At 42.1% G+C, this 14,011-nt stretch overlaps 1 protein-coding gene across 4 annotated transcripts in view; it reads right to left on the bottom strand.

Annotated features, from left to right (window-relative positions):
- ATP10B (ATPase phospholipid transporting 10B (putative)) overlaps nucleotides 1-14,011 on the bottom strand; it is a 330,927-nt gene that overhangs the window by 45,542 nt on the left and 271,374 nt on the right. For all 4 annotated transcript variants that reach the window (XR_008300518.1, XM_053226788.1, XM_053226793.1 and 1 more), the window contains 3 exons: nucleotides 12,743-12,870; nucleotides 10,450-10,702; nucleotides 9,104-9,342 (listed from right to left, as the gene is read on the bottom strand). Coding sequence is in view for 3 of the 4 variants with exons in the window: in XM_053226788.1 (XP_053082763.1) it covers nucleotides 9,104-9,342; nucleotides 10,450-10,702; nucleotides 12,743-12,870 (620 nt within the window). In the remaining variant the exon portion in view is untranslated. The remainder of the gene's footprint in view (nucleotides 1-9,103; nucleotides 9,343-10,449; nucleotides 10,703-12,742; nucleotides 12,871-14,011) is intronic.

Genomic DNA, 14,011 nt, shown 5'->3' with positions numbered 1-14,011 from the left:
ACATGTCACATACTCATTGGTTATAGACTCTGGCAGCCCTTCCCTCACTGTGGCTCCCCACTTTCACTGCTGATGGTTTCAGCCAGACTCAGACCTCTAGCCCTCAAATCTAGATTCCTGCATCAGCCTCTAAAGTAATTTCTACCTCTTACCTCTTTTCTTTCTAACCCTTCATATGTGTTATCCATGCGTCTTCCTAAAACATCCTTTCCCTCAAGGTATTTTTGAGCTTGAAAACTTTCAGGAGATCTTCATTGTTAGCACAATCAATTCAGTCTGGCATCTAAATGCTTTCACAGTCTGCATTTCTACTCTTTACTTCCACCGCTTCTCAATGTAGGCCCTCAGCTCAGCCTGTTGGTTTGTTTGCTGCCTCCTGGATATGTACTCCCTTTTTATGCCTCTGATCATACCTTGCTTGAAAAGACCTCTCCTGCCTACCAAAATGCTACCTAGACTTCAGGATCCGTGAGAAATGTTCATATGTTCATGAGATCTTATCCAGCCCACAATGAGTTCTCGGTCTTCTGAGCCACAATATTGTGTTCTTGAACTCAGAATCTCCATGGGAGTCAGGCAGGTAAGGTGGATGAGGGGAGTTGCCCAGGTACAGATGAGGACACTGTGGGATGGCGGGGGCTGTGAGACCTGGCAAGTGCTACCCTGTGTGAAAGGTGGCAACTGTTCTGCTAGTGAAATGCTCTGGTGCTAGTCCAGTTTGCCAAATCTATTGATTTTTTCAGGATAAAGAGAGATGATGTGACAAGTCCTGTTTTTTGAAAAGAAAAATCTGTGGGCAGGATCTGACTCATGGATTTCCAATTTTTCACATCCTTGTAGAAGGTGCCAGTTGTATCATCCCTTTGGAATTCACCACATATTGACCTATATTTTAAATTTAATTTTTTTATATCCATATTGAATCTCTCTAGAGATAAGAGCCTCAGAGATAGAGAATGCATTTTCCACAAAGTTGTACATTCTAGAGCCCCAACTATTGCTTTGTTTGAAGCAGAAGTTCAACAAACACCGGCTCTTAACAGATAGGACAAAAGCCACCATGCAAAGAAATTGCCACACAAAACCATTTATATCAGTGTTAATAGTTCATAGGTTAATTAAAGTTTAGAAGAAAGAGAGTTAATGGTTGAAAATGGTGGACTGAAGAAATCTTGATTAATTTATGCAGGGTAAGACTGAGTGCCAATGAGCTAACAGATTTTACAAATAAGAACCCAGGTTGAGATTTAAAAAAAAAATGAAACAAAACCCTGTGGATAAAGAGTCCTCAGACTGTGTCTTCTCTGATTACCAAATGCAATGATTTCAAAAGTCAGACTGTATCCTCCCTGGGGCTGCTGGCACAGGTGAGCCACATGAAAGGAAACCCAGACACACAGGGAGATACTTGATGCCTGCAGAGATGAGAGTTGGGCTTTCCAATAGCACAGGGAGGTGAAAAGAAATGGACGGGAGCAGAGAGTTCTAGCTTTCATTTGGAGTGCTCTCTAAGAGTCAACACTGTACCTCCTCTTGTTCATACCCTCTTAAGACAACAACCAGAAAAAAGTACTTCTTATTAAAAGGAAGAGTGCTAGTAAGACTGAAACAAATCTGCATTTCTTCTCATTGCCTTGTGATAAGCAGTGGTGAACGATCCACACCATATGGTGTCACTATTTTCAGAAAGCCAAGGAAGGGAGCATGTATCATCCAACCTCTCAGCCTTTGAATGCCATCTTCCTAGCAATAGTTCACACTGATCAAGCTCTTCCTACTTTTCCAAGCAATGTCATTTATGTGACCTCACCAGCTTCTCACAGTCCCAGGTGGAGATGAAATGAGTCTCAACTTAATTGAAACCGAGAAAGATGGCTGACATGACCAATATCACTCAGTGAGTCAGCAGAAAGCCAGAATCAGATGTCAGACCCTTTAACTGAGTCCTTTCCATGGTAATGGTAAAGTTGACTTGTTCCCTTACTAATGCTCTTAATGCTCCCTGGCAGACTCCCCTCACCAGATTCCAGGCTCCATCTACTGCCTGTCATCAGTGTACAATCATCACTCAAGGAGCTCTGAGCTCATTTCTCAAAGTCGTAATGATAGTTCCTATTCATATAGTGCTTCTTACATTCTGTGTACATCCATTATTTCATTGCATCTCCACAGCAACATTATCTGTTGAGTACTATTATCCTCCTGGTTATCTGTGTATCAGATGAGGAAACTGCTATCCAGGGAGATTAAGTGTTTTTCCTAAGGTCACACAGTAAGTAGGTGAGACTCCTTCACTTAATTTGAGATAGTCCAACTAGAATTCATGCTCTTAACCTTTGTGCCAGACAAGGTCCCCCACAAGAAGGATGTAGCCTCTGATACTTGCTGACAGCCAGCATCTTTAGTGTTTGGCATCCCATGCACAACTAACAGGTTTATATATCCAGTCCTTTAGGCTCATCAGATAGTATTTGAGATTATAAAAGATATTATGGGAGTCTCCTTTTTTTTTTTTTTAGAAAATAGACTTCATTTGGGGGGGGTATACATGATGGGATGCTTTATTTTTTATTAAAAAAATTTTTAATGTCTATTTTTGAGAGAGACAGAGAGACAGATAGAGACAGAATACGAGCATGTGAGGGGCAGAGAGAGAGGGAGACACAGAATCTGAAGCAGGCTCCAGGTTCTGAGCTTTTAGCACAGAGCCCAACATGGGGCTTAAGCCCAGGAATGGTAAGATCATGACCTGAACTGAAGTTGGACGCTTAACTGACTGAGCCACCCAGGTGCCCCAATTGGATGCTTAAAAACCCCTTTTATTTATTCTGAGAGAGAGAGGGAATGAGAGAGAGAGAAAGAGGCAGAGTCCCTCTTAGAGGGGCTGAGCAGGAGAGGGAGAGACTCCTAGCACAGGCTCTGTGCTAATTGCACGAGACAGACATGGGGCTCCATCTTATTAACCATGAGATCATGACAAGAGCTGGCACTCAACCAACTGAGCCACACAGGCACCCCACGAATGGGATGCTTTTAACCCTTACCACAGATGCCCAGAGTTGCAAACAAGGTTGGATGTCACCAAAACCAAATCTTTCATTTTCCTGATGACAAAATTGAATGGCAGAGAGAAGGGAGGTGAACTACTCAAGACTTCACAATGAATTAGGGTCAGAACTAGGGCAGCTTTCATACCACCTGACTCCCAACCTCTGACAACACACTGCTTTGCTCTAAGCTATGTATTACGTCTTTCCAAATGGTGACACAGTTAAAATGATTTAGGGTTATTTATTGCATGTCCATTTACCCTTTAGTATATGAGTGCCATGAGGGCAGAGGCAATCTGTGATATGTCCCCAGTGCCTGGCAGACTGCAGGCATTCAAACTTCTGTTGACAGACTCCTATCTAGGACACCACACTACCCCACCACTGATTAACTCATGGGATCTCTTTGTTAAAATACTTCTTTAGTATATTTCCTTCCAATCATAAAGCAATGCATTAAAAAAAAATCTCTGCAAAGGGCCTACTTCTCTCTGGGAATGGCAGCAAGCCCAGCCTGCAGGTGTCAGCCGAGCTTTATCCAGTCACCACAGACTGTTTTCATGGGGCAAGGTTCTTCATGGTTCTTCTTGCCCACAGCCCATTGGTTTCCTGTCTGGCCCATTAACATTTAGGAACTTGGCACTTAGGATACTTAGAGAAAGCTGTGCCTGCACCCACCTCTGGGCCCTTTGGCTAGTCTATTTCTCTGAAGGAAAAGAAATAAAATTGTGGGTTACCAGTTCTTCAGATTAGAGCTTTGTGGCAGTCAGGTACCCAACTGGTTAGATTTCTTTCTATTGCAGCACATGTAAAGCTCATACAAACCTTTGATGAAGGTGCTCTCAGGCCTCACACTATACCCTCAAAGATCCTTTGATTACATTAGATTATTATCATTAGATTACATTTATTGACAATTTACAACAAAGTCAGGTGCTTTGCTAAGTGTGTTTATCTACATCATTTACTCATCACGACAGCATTGAAATAGCTACTATTATTCTCCCATTTTAATTATGAGGTAAATGAGGCTCATTGAATTTAAGTAACTTGTCCAAGGTCACAAAATCAAGAAAAAGGCTGGGTCTTGAATCCAGTTCTGCCTCCTGATGCCAAAAGCTGAACCCTTAAACATGATGCCAGAACTTTCCAAACTTTAACATGCACACAAATCAACTGGGCATCTTGTTTATACTCAGATGCTTAAACTCAGATGCTGATTCAGTGGGTCAGGAGTGGAGCCTGAGCATCTGCATTTCTATAAGCTCCCAAATATGCTCATGCTGCTGGTCTGAGGACCACAGTTTGAGTAGTGAGGATTTATATGGACACTGTATGCTACATGACTGGGGTATATTCCACATTGAAGGCTGGGAAAAGGAGGCCAACTTCTAATCTGCTACTCTCTTCTCAGTTTTATTTTTTATTTATTTATAAAATTTTTAAATTGTATTTAAATCCAAGTTAGTTAACACAGAGTGTAATAATGATTTCAGGTCTCTTCTCAGTTTTAATGATAACTTACTCAAGTTCACATGGATGACTATCATTCATTGGGTGCCCATAGCCCCTCTGTACCCATACACTCAGCACCAAGAGCAGTTTTCTGTAGGCACTGGTGTTCTTCTCACCTCTCTACTAGGCTGTAACTTCTATATATTTTTTGTGAGTGTCTAACCTGGTACAACCTCTTGGGAAGTATCAATCAAAATAAAAAAGGTATACACAGTTTAACAATTATGCTAGAAGAATGAATACTATAGAAAAATATACATGTGTAAGCAATGGCTCAACCATCCAACAAATTCTAATGCCATTAATAAAAAGATGAGGCAGATCTCCAGAATGTCTGTCTACAGATATGAAATATTCCCTCAGATTCACTAAGTAAAATGACAAAGTCCAAATCAATGTGTAGGGGATGCTCCTATGTGCAGTAAAGGATGTGCTCATGTGTATACCACACTTGTATGCTTCTATATAGGTGAAACACCTCTGGGTCATACATGAGAAACTGAAAATAATGGTTGCTGCTGGGGTTGTGGGGAACATAGAAGAGAGGGAGGCTTACTTTTTACCTTTTGAAGTTTAGTTACTTTCTACTACTTACTTAACCATGTGGTTATATCACTATCATGGAAACAAACTTACCTGTTGCTGGGAAGCTGGAGGCTCAAATATGTTTTAGGGGAGTGATGTTTATGCCCAGGTTGAGGTTGTGGCCTAGAGGATACTGCCTTCCATTCAAGAACCGAGAGAACCCAATGTTAACAAATATTTGCTTAAATAGAAGCATGTTGATTGTTAAGGTAAGGTTTGTCCAAAAGGGACATAACCCCAAGGAAAGAAATTAAGTGGGTGAGCAAGAAGGGAGTTTTCTAGATCTTGCAAGACCCCACCCTTTGTGAACAGGGTCACTGCAATTGTGTGCTGCCCTTTGGGACCCTTTGGGAAGTTAAGGTAGGCCCAGCTGAGATAGGCTTCATCTGTTCCTGCCCTGTGTGGTCATATTACTTCCAAAAAGATTTTGTGTGCTTGGCTAATTAAATCAGGATTCTTACCTAACTTTAAAGTGGGAGTGTGTATCTGTGGGCTGTCCCTGCCAGTCTGGAAAGAAAGGAAGGAAAACCAAGTTAAGGAAAGGAGGCAGAGGGCCAAAGACACCTCCTTTACCTTTCTCAATTATGTTCTTTCCAGACAGGAGAAGTCAGGCCCACGGAAGGAAATTGTGGTGCCATCTGGAGGAGCCTAAGCAGCCTCAGTGCAAATTTTATGATTAGGAAGATATTTTTTGGTCTGATGGTTCTGGAAAACCTTTTGCAAGTGGCACTTTTAAACAAAGACTCTCTGCTCAAAGCTTGGCTTCTTATACACGGGGGGGGGGGGGGATTTCATTTTCCATCTGCCAGTACTCTTAAACATTGGCTCAGAAATCACCACTTTCCTAAGTATATTATCCCCACCCTAAAGCCACAGATTTTATAGCAGCCAATTAGGCAGCAATAACTGAGGCTTCCTTGTTCTTTGTAGTAAAAGAAAAAAAGCCATCTTCTGTTGCTGTTCGCCTTGATGCTCATTTTATTTGGGGTTTAGGGCAAATTTCCAAGAAAACCAACAACTGGTTTCTTTAGAATGTGGAAGGGTGCTTGCACTGCCAGGATTTGGCATCATGGAGGTTTCAGAGCAAGTTCTGACTAATTTACAAAGGGAAGATAAAGACCTGGTGGTGCCTGGAGAGTATTACCCTACCAGACCGGATGCCAGATGGGCGGGTGGAAGAGGAAGCAAGCTCAGAGAGCCTGCCAATATTGGGTGGGGGCAGGAGCCAGGAGGTCCACCTGGGGCTGCCACAGATATTCTCTATAGGCTAATTCAAGGATCTGCCACTCCAGCCACAGATATTTTATGGATTAGCCTCAGAGTCCCTTAAGGAAGCATGAATCATCCCGTTCAGCCAATGCCTCCCAAGCCGTAGAACATACCCATTTGAGCCAAATGAAGATTATTTCCTAGGGGGCAATGCTATGCTTAGAGAGGTTCTCAACCTTGGTTGCTCACTAGAATCATCAGAAATTAAAAAAATATGAATGTTCAGGCCCTATTCTAGACCAATATACCAGAATTTCAGGGGAGAGAGCTTGACATCGCATTTTATGAAAGCTCCCATCTCCCACTCCATATCATCAGATACAAACATTTGTGCAAGGAAGACAGATTTCCTTGAGAAAGATTTAGAAGTTTAAGACTTCTATTAGTTATCTATCTAGAACCTATAATTTTAAGAGTTATGTCCTCAAAATAAAGTAATGAGACAGAACAATACTCCTTTTTAAAGATGGGGACATTGAGGTTCTAGCTTAGTAAGTTGACCAAAGTCACATTATAGATGATGGAGCTGAGATGAAAACCTGGGACATTTGACCCCAAATGTGCTAATTTATAGCTGGAAGGAACCTTGCAGGGCATCATAAACATCATGTGATTTAACTTTTAGGACAGCCAGTGATGGTTGTAGGCCTTAATGATAGGTCCTAAATAAAAGCCACACTGGCTGGCTAAGGGCTGCACTTTTCTGGGTGACTAAGATTTGTCAGGTCGAACAAGGGGCAGTGAGTCTGTGTGTTCCAACTGAGATCTACAAAGGAAATCTTCCTGCTTCTGCCCATGTGTCCTGGGGCAGACGTTCTCAGGCACATGGGATGCCCATGGTGCTTAGAACTGGAAGGTGCCAAAATACACAAGTAGTGCAAGATGTAGAACATGTGCCTGATGAGAATTCACTAAATTCGTTGTTCAAATATTTAGGTAATGAGCTGGGGAAGAGCATTTCATTCAGAGGGGTCAGAATTAAATCAAAGAAGGAAAAGATGCAATATGCATGCCCTGTTATCTCACCTGAGAAAAGAAAAAAGAAAAAATCTCTCCAAAGGCATCCATGGATCATTCCTCTTGTATGTTTATGAGCATCATAGGCCTTAACACCTGGCTCATGTTTTATCCTTGTTAATGTTGCATTTGTTGGGCAAGACAGTACATAAGAGTTAACTGTACTCACCTGAACTTAGATAAGTTCTAACCCAGAACACACAGATTCACAGCATTACTTTGTCATGATCAGAAAACACAGTCCTGGATTATGAAAACCAGGTAGCAATATGGAAGATGCTTTTGATACTTTTGATATCATATCAGATTAAAAAAAACCCAGAACCTTTAATTTATAGGTATTATGACTGCAAAATGTTACATATATGTAGTTATGTGTGTATTAATGGAGAAAATAAAAATTGGAAGGAAATTCATAATGAGGATAATTTTGAAATTATGAGGATAATTTTCTAATAATGATATAATAGCATTTCAGTCCTTCTTGTAATATGTGTGTTTTTTTCAAGATAGCTGGGGCTCCCTGTGGTCTTTTCTATAAGTGCAGAAGATTCTAGATGGTGTGTTTCCTAGAGAAAGAACATGATATGGAGGAAAGTAAAATGGAACAGAAGTCAGAAAGCCCCAGTTCTGGCCTTGCCTTTGAGGGAATGCTGTGTAATCTTGGGGAAGAAACTCAATTTCTTTACATGCTACCTGGATGTTTAGTGACAGCGGTATCATTGGATCACACGTGAAAGAACCATATACAAAAACTCCAGACCAGAGTTAAATCCCCACAGGGTCCAGGCAATTAATTTAAGGGAATGAAATGTGCTGGTTGATTTTGATATAGAAGTTCTTTGTTTTAAGACTCTTTTTGATTATCACAAAAAAAGTACATTCTTCATTTTTGAAACCTGCAAGCCTTAAGGCCCCTCTTTTGTTTCTCTACTTTATAGAAACATAGCATGACAACTGTTTCTTTTTTCTTGAACTGTATTTTGGAAACACATGTATCATGGACACACTGCTGGCCTTCAGTTTAGTGATGGGGGTAAACAGAGAAGCGGGATAGTCTGTGTTGAACAGAAGCCCACCTGCTTCTAAGGAGCATGTCTAAGGAGCATGAACTTCGTCATTCAGGCCAATTATTGCCACAAGGAAATACTGGCTTAGTGTCAAGAAATTTTCCAATTCCTTTTTTAAAAGAGAAGCCAGAGGATCACCTGGGTGGCTCAGTCGGTTATACGTCTGACTTTGGCTCAGGTCATGATCTCACGGTTTGTGGGTTCGAGCTCCACGTTGGGCTCTGTGCTGACAGCTTGGAGCCTGGAGCCTGCTTCAAATTTTGTCTCCCTCTCTCTCTGCCCCTCCCCCACTTGCATTCTGTCTCTGTCTCTGTCTCTCTCAAAGTAATAAACATTAATTTTTTTTAAATAAAAAAGAAGCCAGAAATCTATGTTTATGTGACATCTCCCAATTTCTAAACACTAAACATTTAAAATGAATGAGTTGTATTTGCCCAACAAAACACAAATGCAGATTGCATATAAGACTTAAAGGGCTGCCATTTTAAGAGGTCTTTAGGGCTTATACGGTCTTTTCTCTTTCACACCCCAGAGTCCTCTCCCATCTATCTGCAACAGAAGCCACTGAAACTCTAAGAGAAAAAGACAGGGACTTACTAGGGAGCTGCTGAAGGCCACAGGAGGCTGTGAGCTTTCACAGTGCCCCACAGACCTTTGTCGGGAGTGACCCTGGATAGGTACCCGGGCACTGTGGCACCTCCTCAGAGGCTGGGCTCGTGCTTGGCCTCCCACTGTTGTTGGGCGCTGAGACCATCGGGCTGGGAAGGATAGGCACTTGTATTGGGTCCACTCTTCACTGTCTGAGTCCAGCTCCTTTGGGGTCTCCAGTCGTTTGGCTGCAAGAAAGGAGTCCTGTTATTGCACCAGTCCACCTTGGCCAAGTCACAGGTGGGGGAATCCCAGACATTGGGGGGCGGGGAGCAAAGGGCACAGGATAAGAGCACTCTGCTGCCCTGGAGCATGGGCAGCTGGACTACCTTGACCGGAGAGGGAAGAGTGCAACTAAATTGCACAGATTTAAATCCGACTCTACTACTTCCTAGCTAGGTGACTGAGCTTTGACTAAACCTGTGCCTCTATTTCCTCAATTAGGGGTTTTAAAAAAATACCTATCATAGGGTTATTTTGAAGACTTAATGAAATAATGTGTCAAAGTGATCAGAATACTCTAAGTATTGGTAATGGTAGTTGTTATTATTATTAAAAAGAGATCAGAAGCTCCCATGTAAATGGTTACCAACATGGCAAAGGTGATTGGGCTGCCCATAGTATCTCCTGCTTTCTTCTTCTCTGTTCCTTTCACTCAAAGGAATGAATGCTGATCTCTTGAAACCCCTTCTCTTAGTTAGAAAGTATGGGCAGTGTGTGGTGATGATGGCAGAGGGTTGCTGAGAAAATCAGGTCAGCTTTACAGGCCAGCTTTAGTTCATGCATGATGACATTTCAGGCATTATTCAGCCACACCTCCCAAGTTGAAGCTCTCCCTCAGTAAAAATCCAAGAGATGAGTTAACATGGAAGGCTTTTCCTGGATGTATTGAATCTGACCATGTACCTACACTGAGGCTGTCTTGCATGTCAGGTAAAGTGACCCCCAAATTCTTAAAACTTGGCTGTATAATGGGTACACAATTTGGACCTATCCCCAATCCATTCCTGACAGATAGAAATCCTGTGGGTAAACGGCACCAAAGACTGACTGGAGGGCTACCACACAGGAGATCACTGATGGCCTTTGTGAACAAAGGAAAGTTTACGGGTGATAAAAGCAGCACTGATCTAGGACAAGGAAGCCCACAGGGCTATAAGAAGCCACCTGCCACAGAGCCAGGAAAAACTGGGAACCAGTGGGGAACCAGGGAAATGTCTTTCATTATCATTCTTTTAGGAGAGCAGAGTGATTCATTTAGAAAGAGTGGTGAAAGCCCCTGAGAATCCTTGTACCATTTTCTTGGTGAGAATATTCGCTGCCCATGATAGTGCAACGCCGGAACACCATCTTGTTCTCAGTCAGCGTCCCCGTCTTGTCAGAGAAGACATACTGGATCTGTCCCAAGTCCTCAGTGATGTTGAGGGCTCGACACTGGATGGACAAATCAGTCTCTTCATCGTACAGGTCAAGGTCATTTTGCAGGAAGAAGATTTGCCCAAGCTTCACCAGCTCAATGGATATATACAGGGAGATTGGGATCAGCACCTGTGGGGAGATTGATTCCCACTGTGTCAGAGAGCAGGCTAGTTCCAAGTCTTAGAACTCTCACCAGTGAGTAGTGAAGGCATTTAATAGAAGGCTGTGGTCAGCTCACATCATAGACTTTCTCGGAGAAACTAAAGGTCAATGACTTCATCCCTCCCTAAGAATTCTTAGGGGCATTTGAAAAGCATGTGCCTCTTGTTGGGATGAGCACTGGGTGTTGTATGGAAGCCAATTTGACAATAAATTGTATTTAAAAAGTCAAAAAGTATGTGCCTTCTTTAATAAGTGAGATCTGGTTTGGAGTAGGCACTCATCTGGGTGCCTGGGTGGTTAGGGGATGAGGAGCTCTAGTGCCTCTGTCCACAGTTTCCTGACACCCCTCAGATCTCTATGCCACCAGTGGCTGCCACTCACTTTTAAACGTATTCTGACCCATTGTTGATTACTGTCCACTGATTAAATACCTAATATCTTTCAAGTGCTTGCCATGTGTCAGATCCTGTTCTAGGTCCTGAAGATGGCAGTGAGCAGAAAAAAAATCCCTAGCCTTGAAAACCTCATATTCTAGTAAACAAATATATATCAGGCATTGAAAAAGAAAAATCAAGAGGGTAGAAGGTGGCTGGGAGGGACTCTTTTATAAATGATGACCTTTGAGCAGAGACCTGAAGAAATGAGGGTGTGAACCAGAAACTTATCTGTGGGAAGAGGAGCACTGTGGGCAAAGCCTGGGCAGTGGGAGTGGGCTGGGTATTTGAGGGGTAAGAGTAAGCAGGCCTGGTATGAATGAGCAGGAGTTGGCTAGGAGATAAGGGAGTCAGGGTCCAAATCACATAGGGCCTCATTTGTTGCCATAAGGACTGTGGATTTGAGTGGATTGTGAAACCGTTGGATGGTTCTGTGCAAAGGAAGGGTATGGCTCAACTCACATTTAAAAAGCATTGCTCTGCTGAATGAATGAATGAACTAATGACTGAAAAAGTTCACCTTTAAGAGGACAATAAAACACCCTCCAATACTGCAAGAAATTGAATGTAAATGGAGCTTCATAAAACAAAACTGCAACTTCATCTTTTCACCGACTGTAATTTCTTATAGAGTCTGAAGAATTTATTCATCCTTTTATTCCTTACTGCCCCTTTCTTGTAGGTGGCTCTATGCTTTGTGTTTTTTTTCTTTACAGGGCCAGTTGTGTTTTTTCCCTCTAGAGTCTATTTGATGCTAAAACACTAACCTGTGGTTTCTTTCTCCCATGCTTGGGGCTTGACAGTTCCCTGTAGTTCTCTGGGCTATTTTATCTTCTTCTGTTCCCAGGTCATTAGGATTTTACCTGTTCTATTATATCTGGCAAAGGTACAGGTATACTTGGCTCACTGTTGTAATCTTACTCTTAAGCAGTAAAGCCTGATAAATATTTTTGTCCACTATTATCTGGGGCAAGGTTCCTTCCACAAGGCAGGGCTGGCCCTGATATTGTCCCAAATTTGAGTACTTTCAAAGACCCACAAGAAAGCAATGACCATATTCTCATCTTAGTTCAGTTAGTTCTTTCCTGGGTCCAGCACTGATTTTTCTTTCTTTTTTAAAATTTTTTCAATGTTTATTTATATTTTAGAGAGAGAGAGAGAGAGAGAGAGAGAGAGAGAATGAATGAATGAATGAGAATGCATGCGAGCATGAGCGGGGGAAAGCAGAGAGAGAGTGAGAGCAGAGAGAGAGAGGGAGACACAGAATCTGAAGAAGGCTCCAGGCTCTGAGCTGTCAGCACAGATCCCGATGCGGGGCTTGAAATCATGAGCTGTGAGATCATGACCTAAACCAATGTTGAATCTTTAACTAATTGAGTCAGCCAGTTTTTAACTAATTTATTTATTTTATTTTATTTTATTTTATTTTATTTTATTTTATTTTATTTTATTTTATTTTATTTTATTTTATTTTATTTTATTTTATTTTATTTTATTTTATTTTTCTTTATTTCACAAAATTGAGTATTGGCCACAGGTCTTTTTGAGCCCCTAGTTAAGGAAGGCTTCCTACCTGGAGCAGGATGATCATTGTAAGGAACATGTAAAAGCCCCTAAGAGCAAGGGGAAGGAAGTTGCCCTTGGCATCTGGAACATCAAAGGGAGGGTGTTCTTCAAAGGTCCCATTCCAGAGGCTGTGACCTGAGAGGAGGCAAAATCAGAGATGAAGCAGAATCCTTAATTAATTCTAAATTGGTCTATTATAGCAGTCCTTAATATATTCCTGGAAATGAGTGTGCTTTGGAGGAACCCATTCTTATTCTTTACATCCTAGTCCTAGTGTGTGAGTATTCATCTAAAGTGGTCCTTCACACAACCTACATTTCAATCTCCTGATAGACATTAAAGTCTGTCTTACCTGGAGGAGACTAGCATTGGGATTACCTATATTTTGATGAAGTCATGTTATACAAGGATTGGAAAGAGAAAAGGGAACACAGTTCTTTTTACTTGTGTGGCAGAAAGTGCATGGTCGGGGATCTTAGCAGACCTGTATGCTGGGCCCTCTCCTTCCCCCATGTACATACCCATCTATCCATCTACACATCCACCCTTTCACAATTCATCCATCCACCCACCTATCCATTTATTAATTCAGGAAGGAATCAATCTCAGTTCTTGTCTTTGAGCAGGTAGCTAAAAATCCAGAGGCCAGATGTAAAGGGACAAATCCCACAGATTGTGAGAGGTACTACACAGAGCATCTGCAAATGCACAGCAAGCCCCATTTCCTTGTCTGCAGACAGGGATAACAACATCTGTCATGTGAGGAAGTGCTTCAGAGCTCTCTGAATCTCAGTGTTCTCATCTGCCAATTAGTAATAATACCTCCTCTGTAGGGTTATTATGAAAATAGACTAACTGAGTGTATATAATGCTCGCAGCCCCAGGGTAGGAACTACAGGGGATTAAAGATATAACGGATGTACCCTGCCCCCAAGATGCTTCTTTGCCCAAGACATTAGAGGCTGGCCCCAATGCCTTTATATATGGCTGAAGAAAGGGGAGTTACTGACATGAGGTTATTTGAAGGTAATTTTATAGGGCAAATGACCAAGGGCCAAATACATGACTCAGAGTAAGGACCACTGGTCTTCAGGGGAAGCCAGGGAAGGCTGCACAGAGGAGGAGTCCTTGAGGTGTCCTGGAGACCAGGAAGGAGGGTGTCAGGTGATCAGAAATGCCTGAGGAGGGCATTCTGGGCAGAGAAAAAAGAAACACTATCCTGACACAATGCAAGCAAGCAGGTGATAGAAAACTCTGGAAATGGCACTCACTCGAG

The sequence above is a fragment of the Acinonyx jubatus genome, chromosome A1 (assembly GCF_027475565.1).
Source record: "Acinonyx jubatus isolate Ajub_Pintada_27869175 chromosome A1, VMU_Ajub_asm_v1.0, whole genome shotgun sequence".
In the NCBI taxonomy this organism is placed as follows: domain Eukaryota; kingdom Metazoa; phylum Chordata; class Mammalia; order Carnivora; family Felidae; genus Acinonyx; species Acinonyx jubatus.
This window is presented reverse-complemented; position numbering and strand designations above follow the sequence as displayed.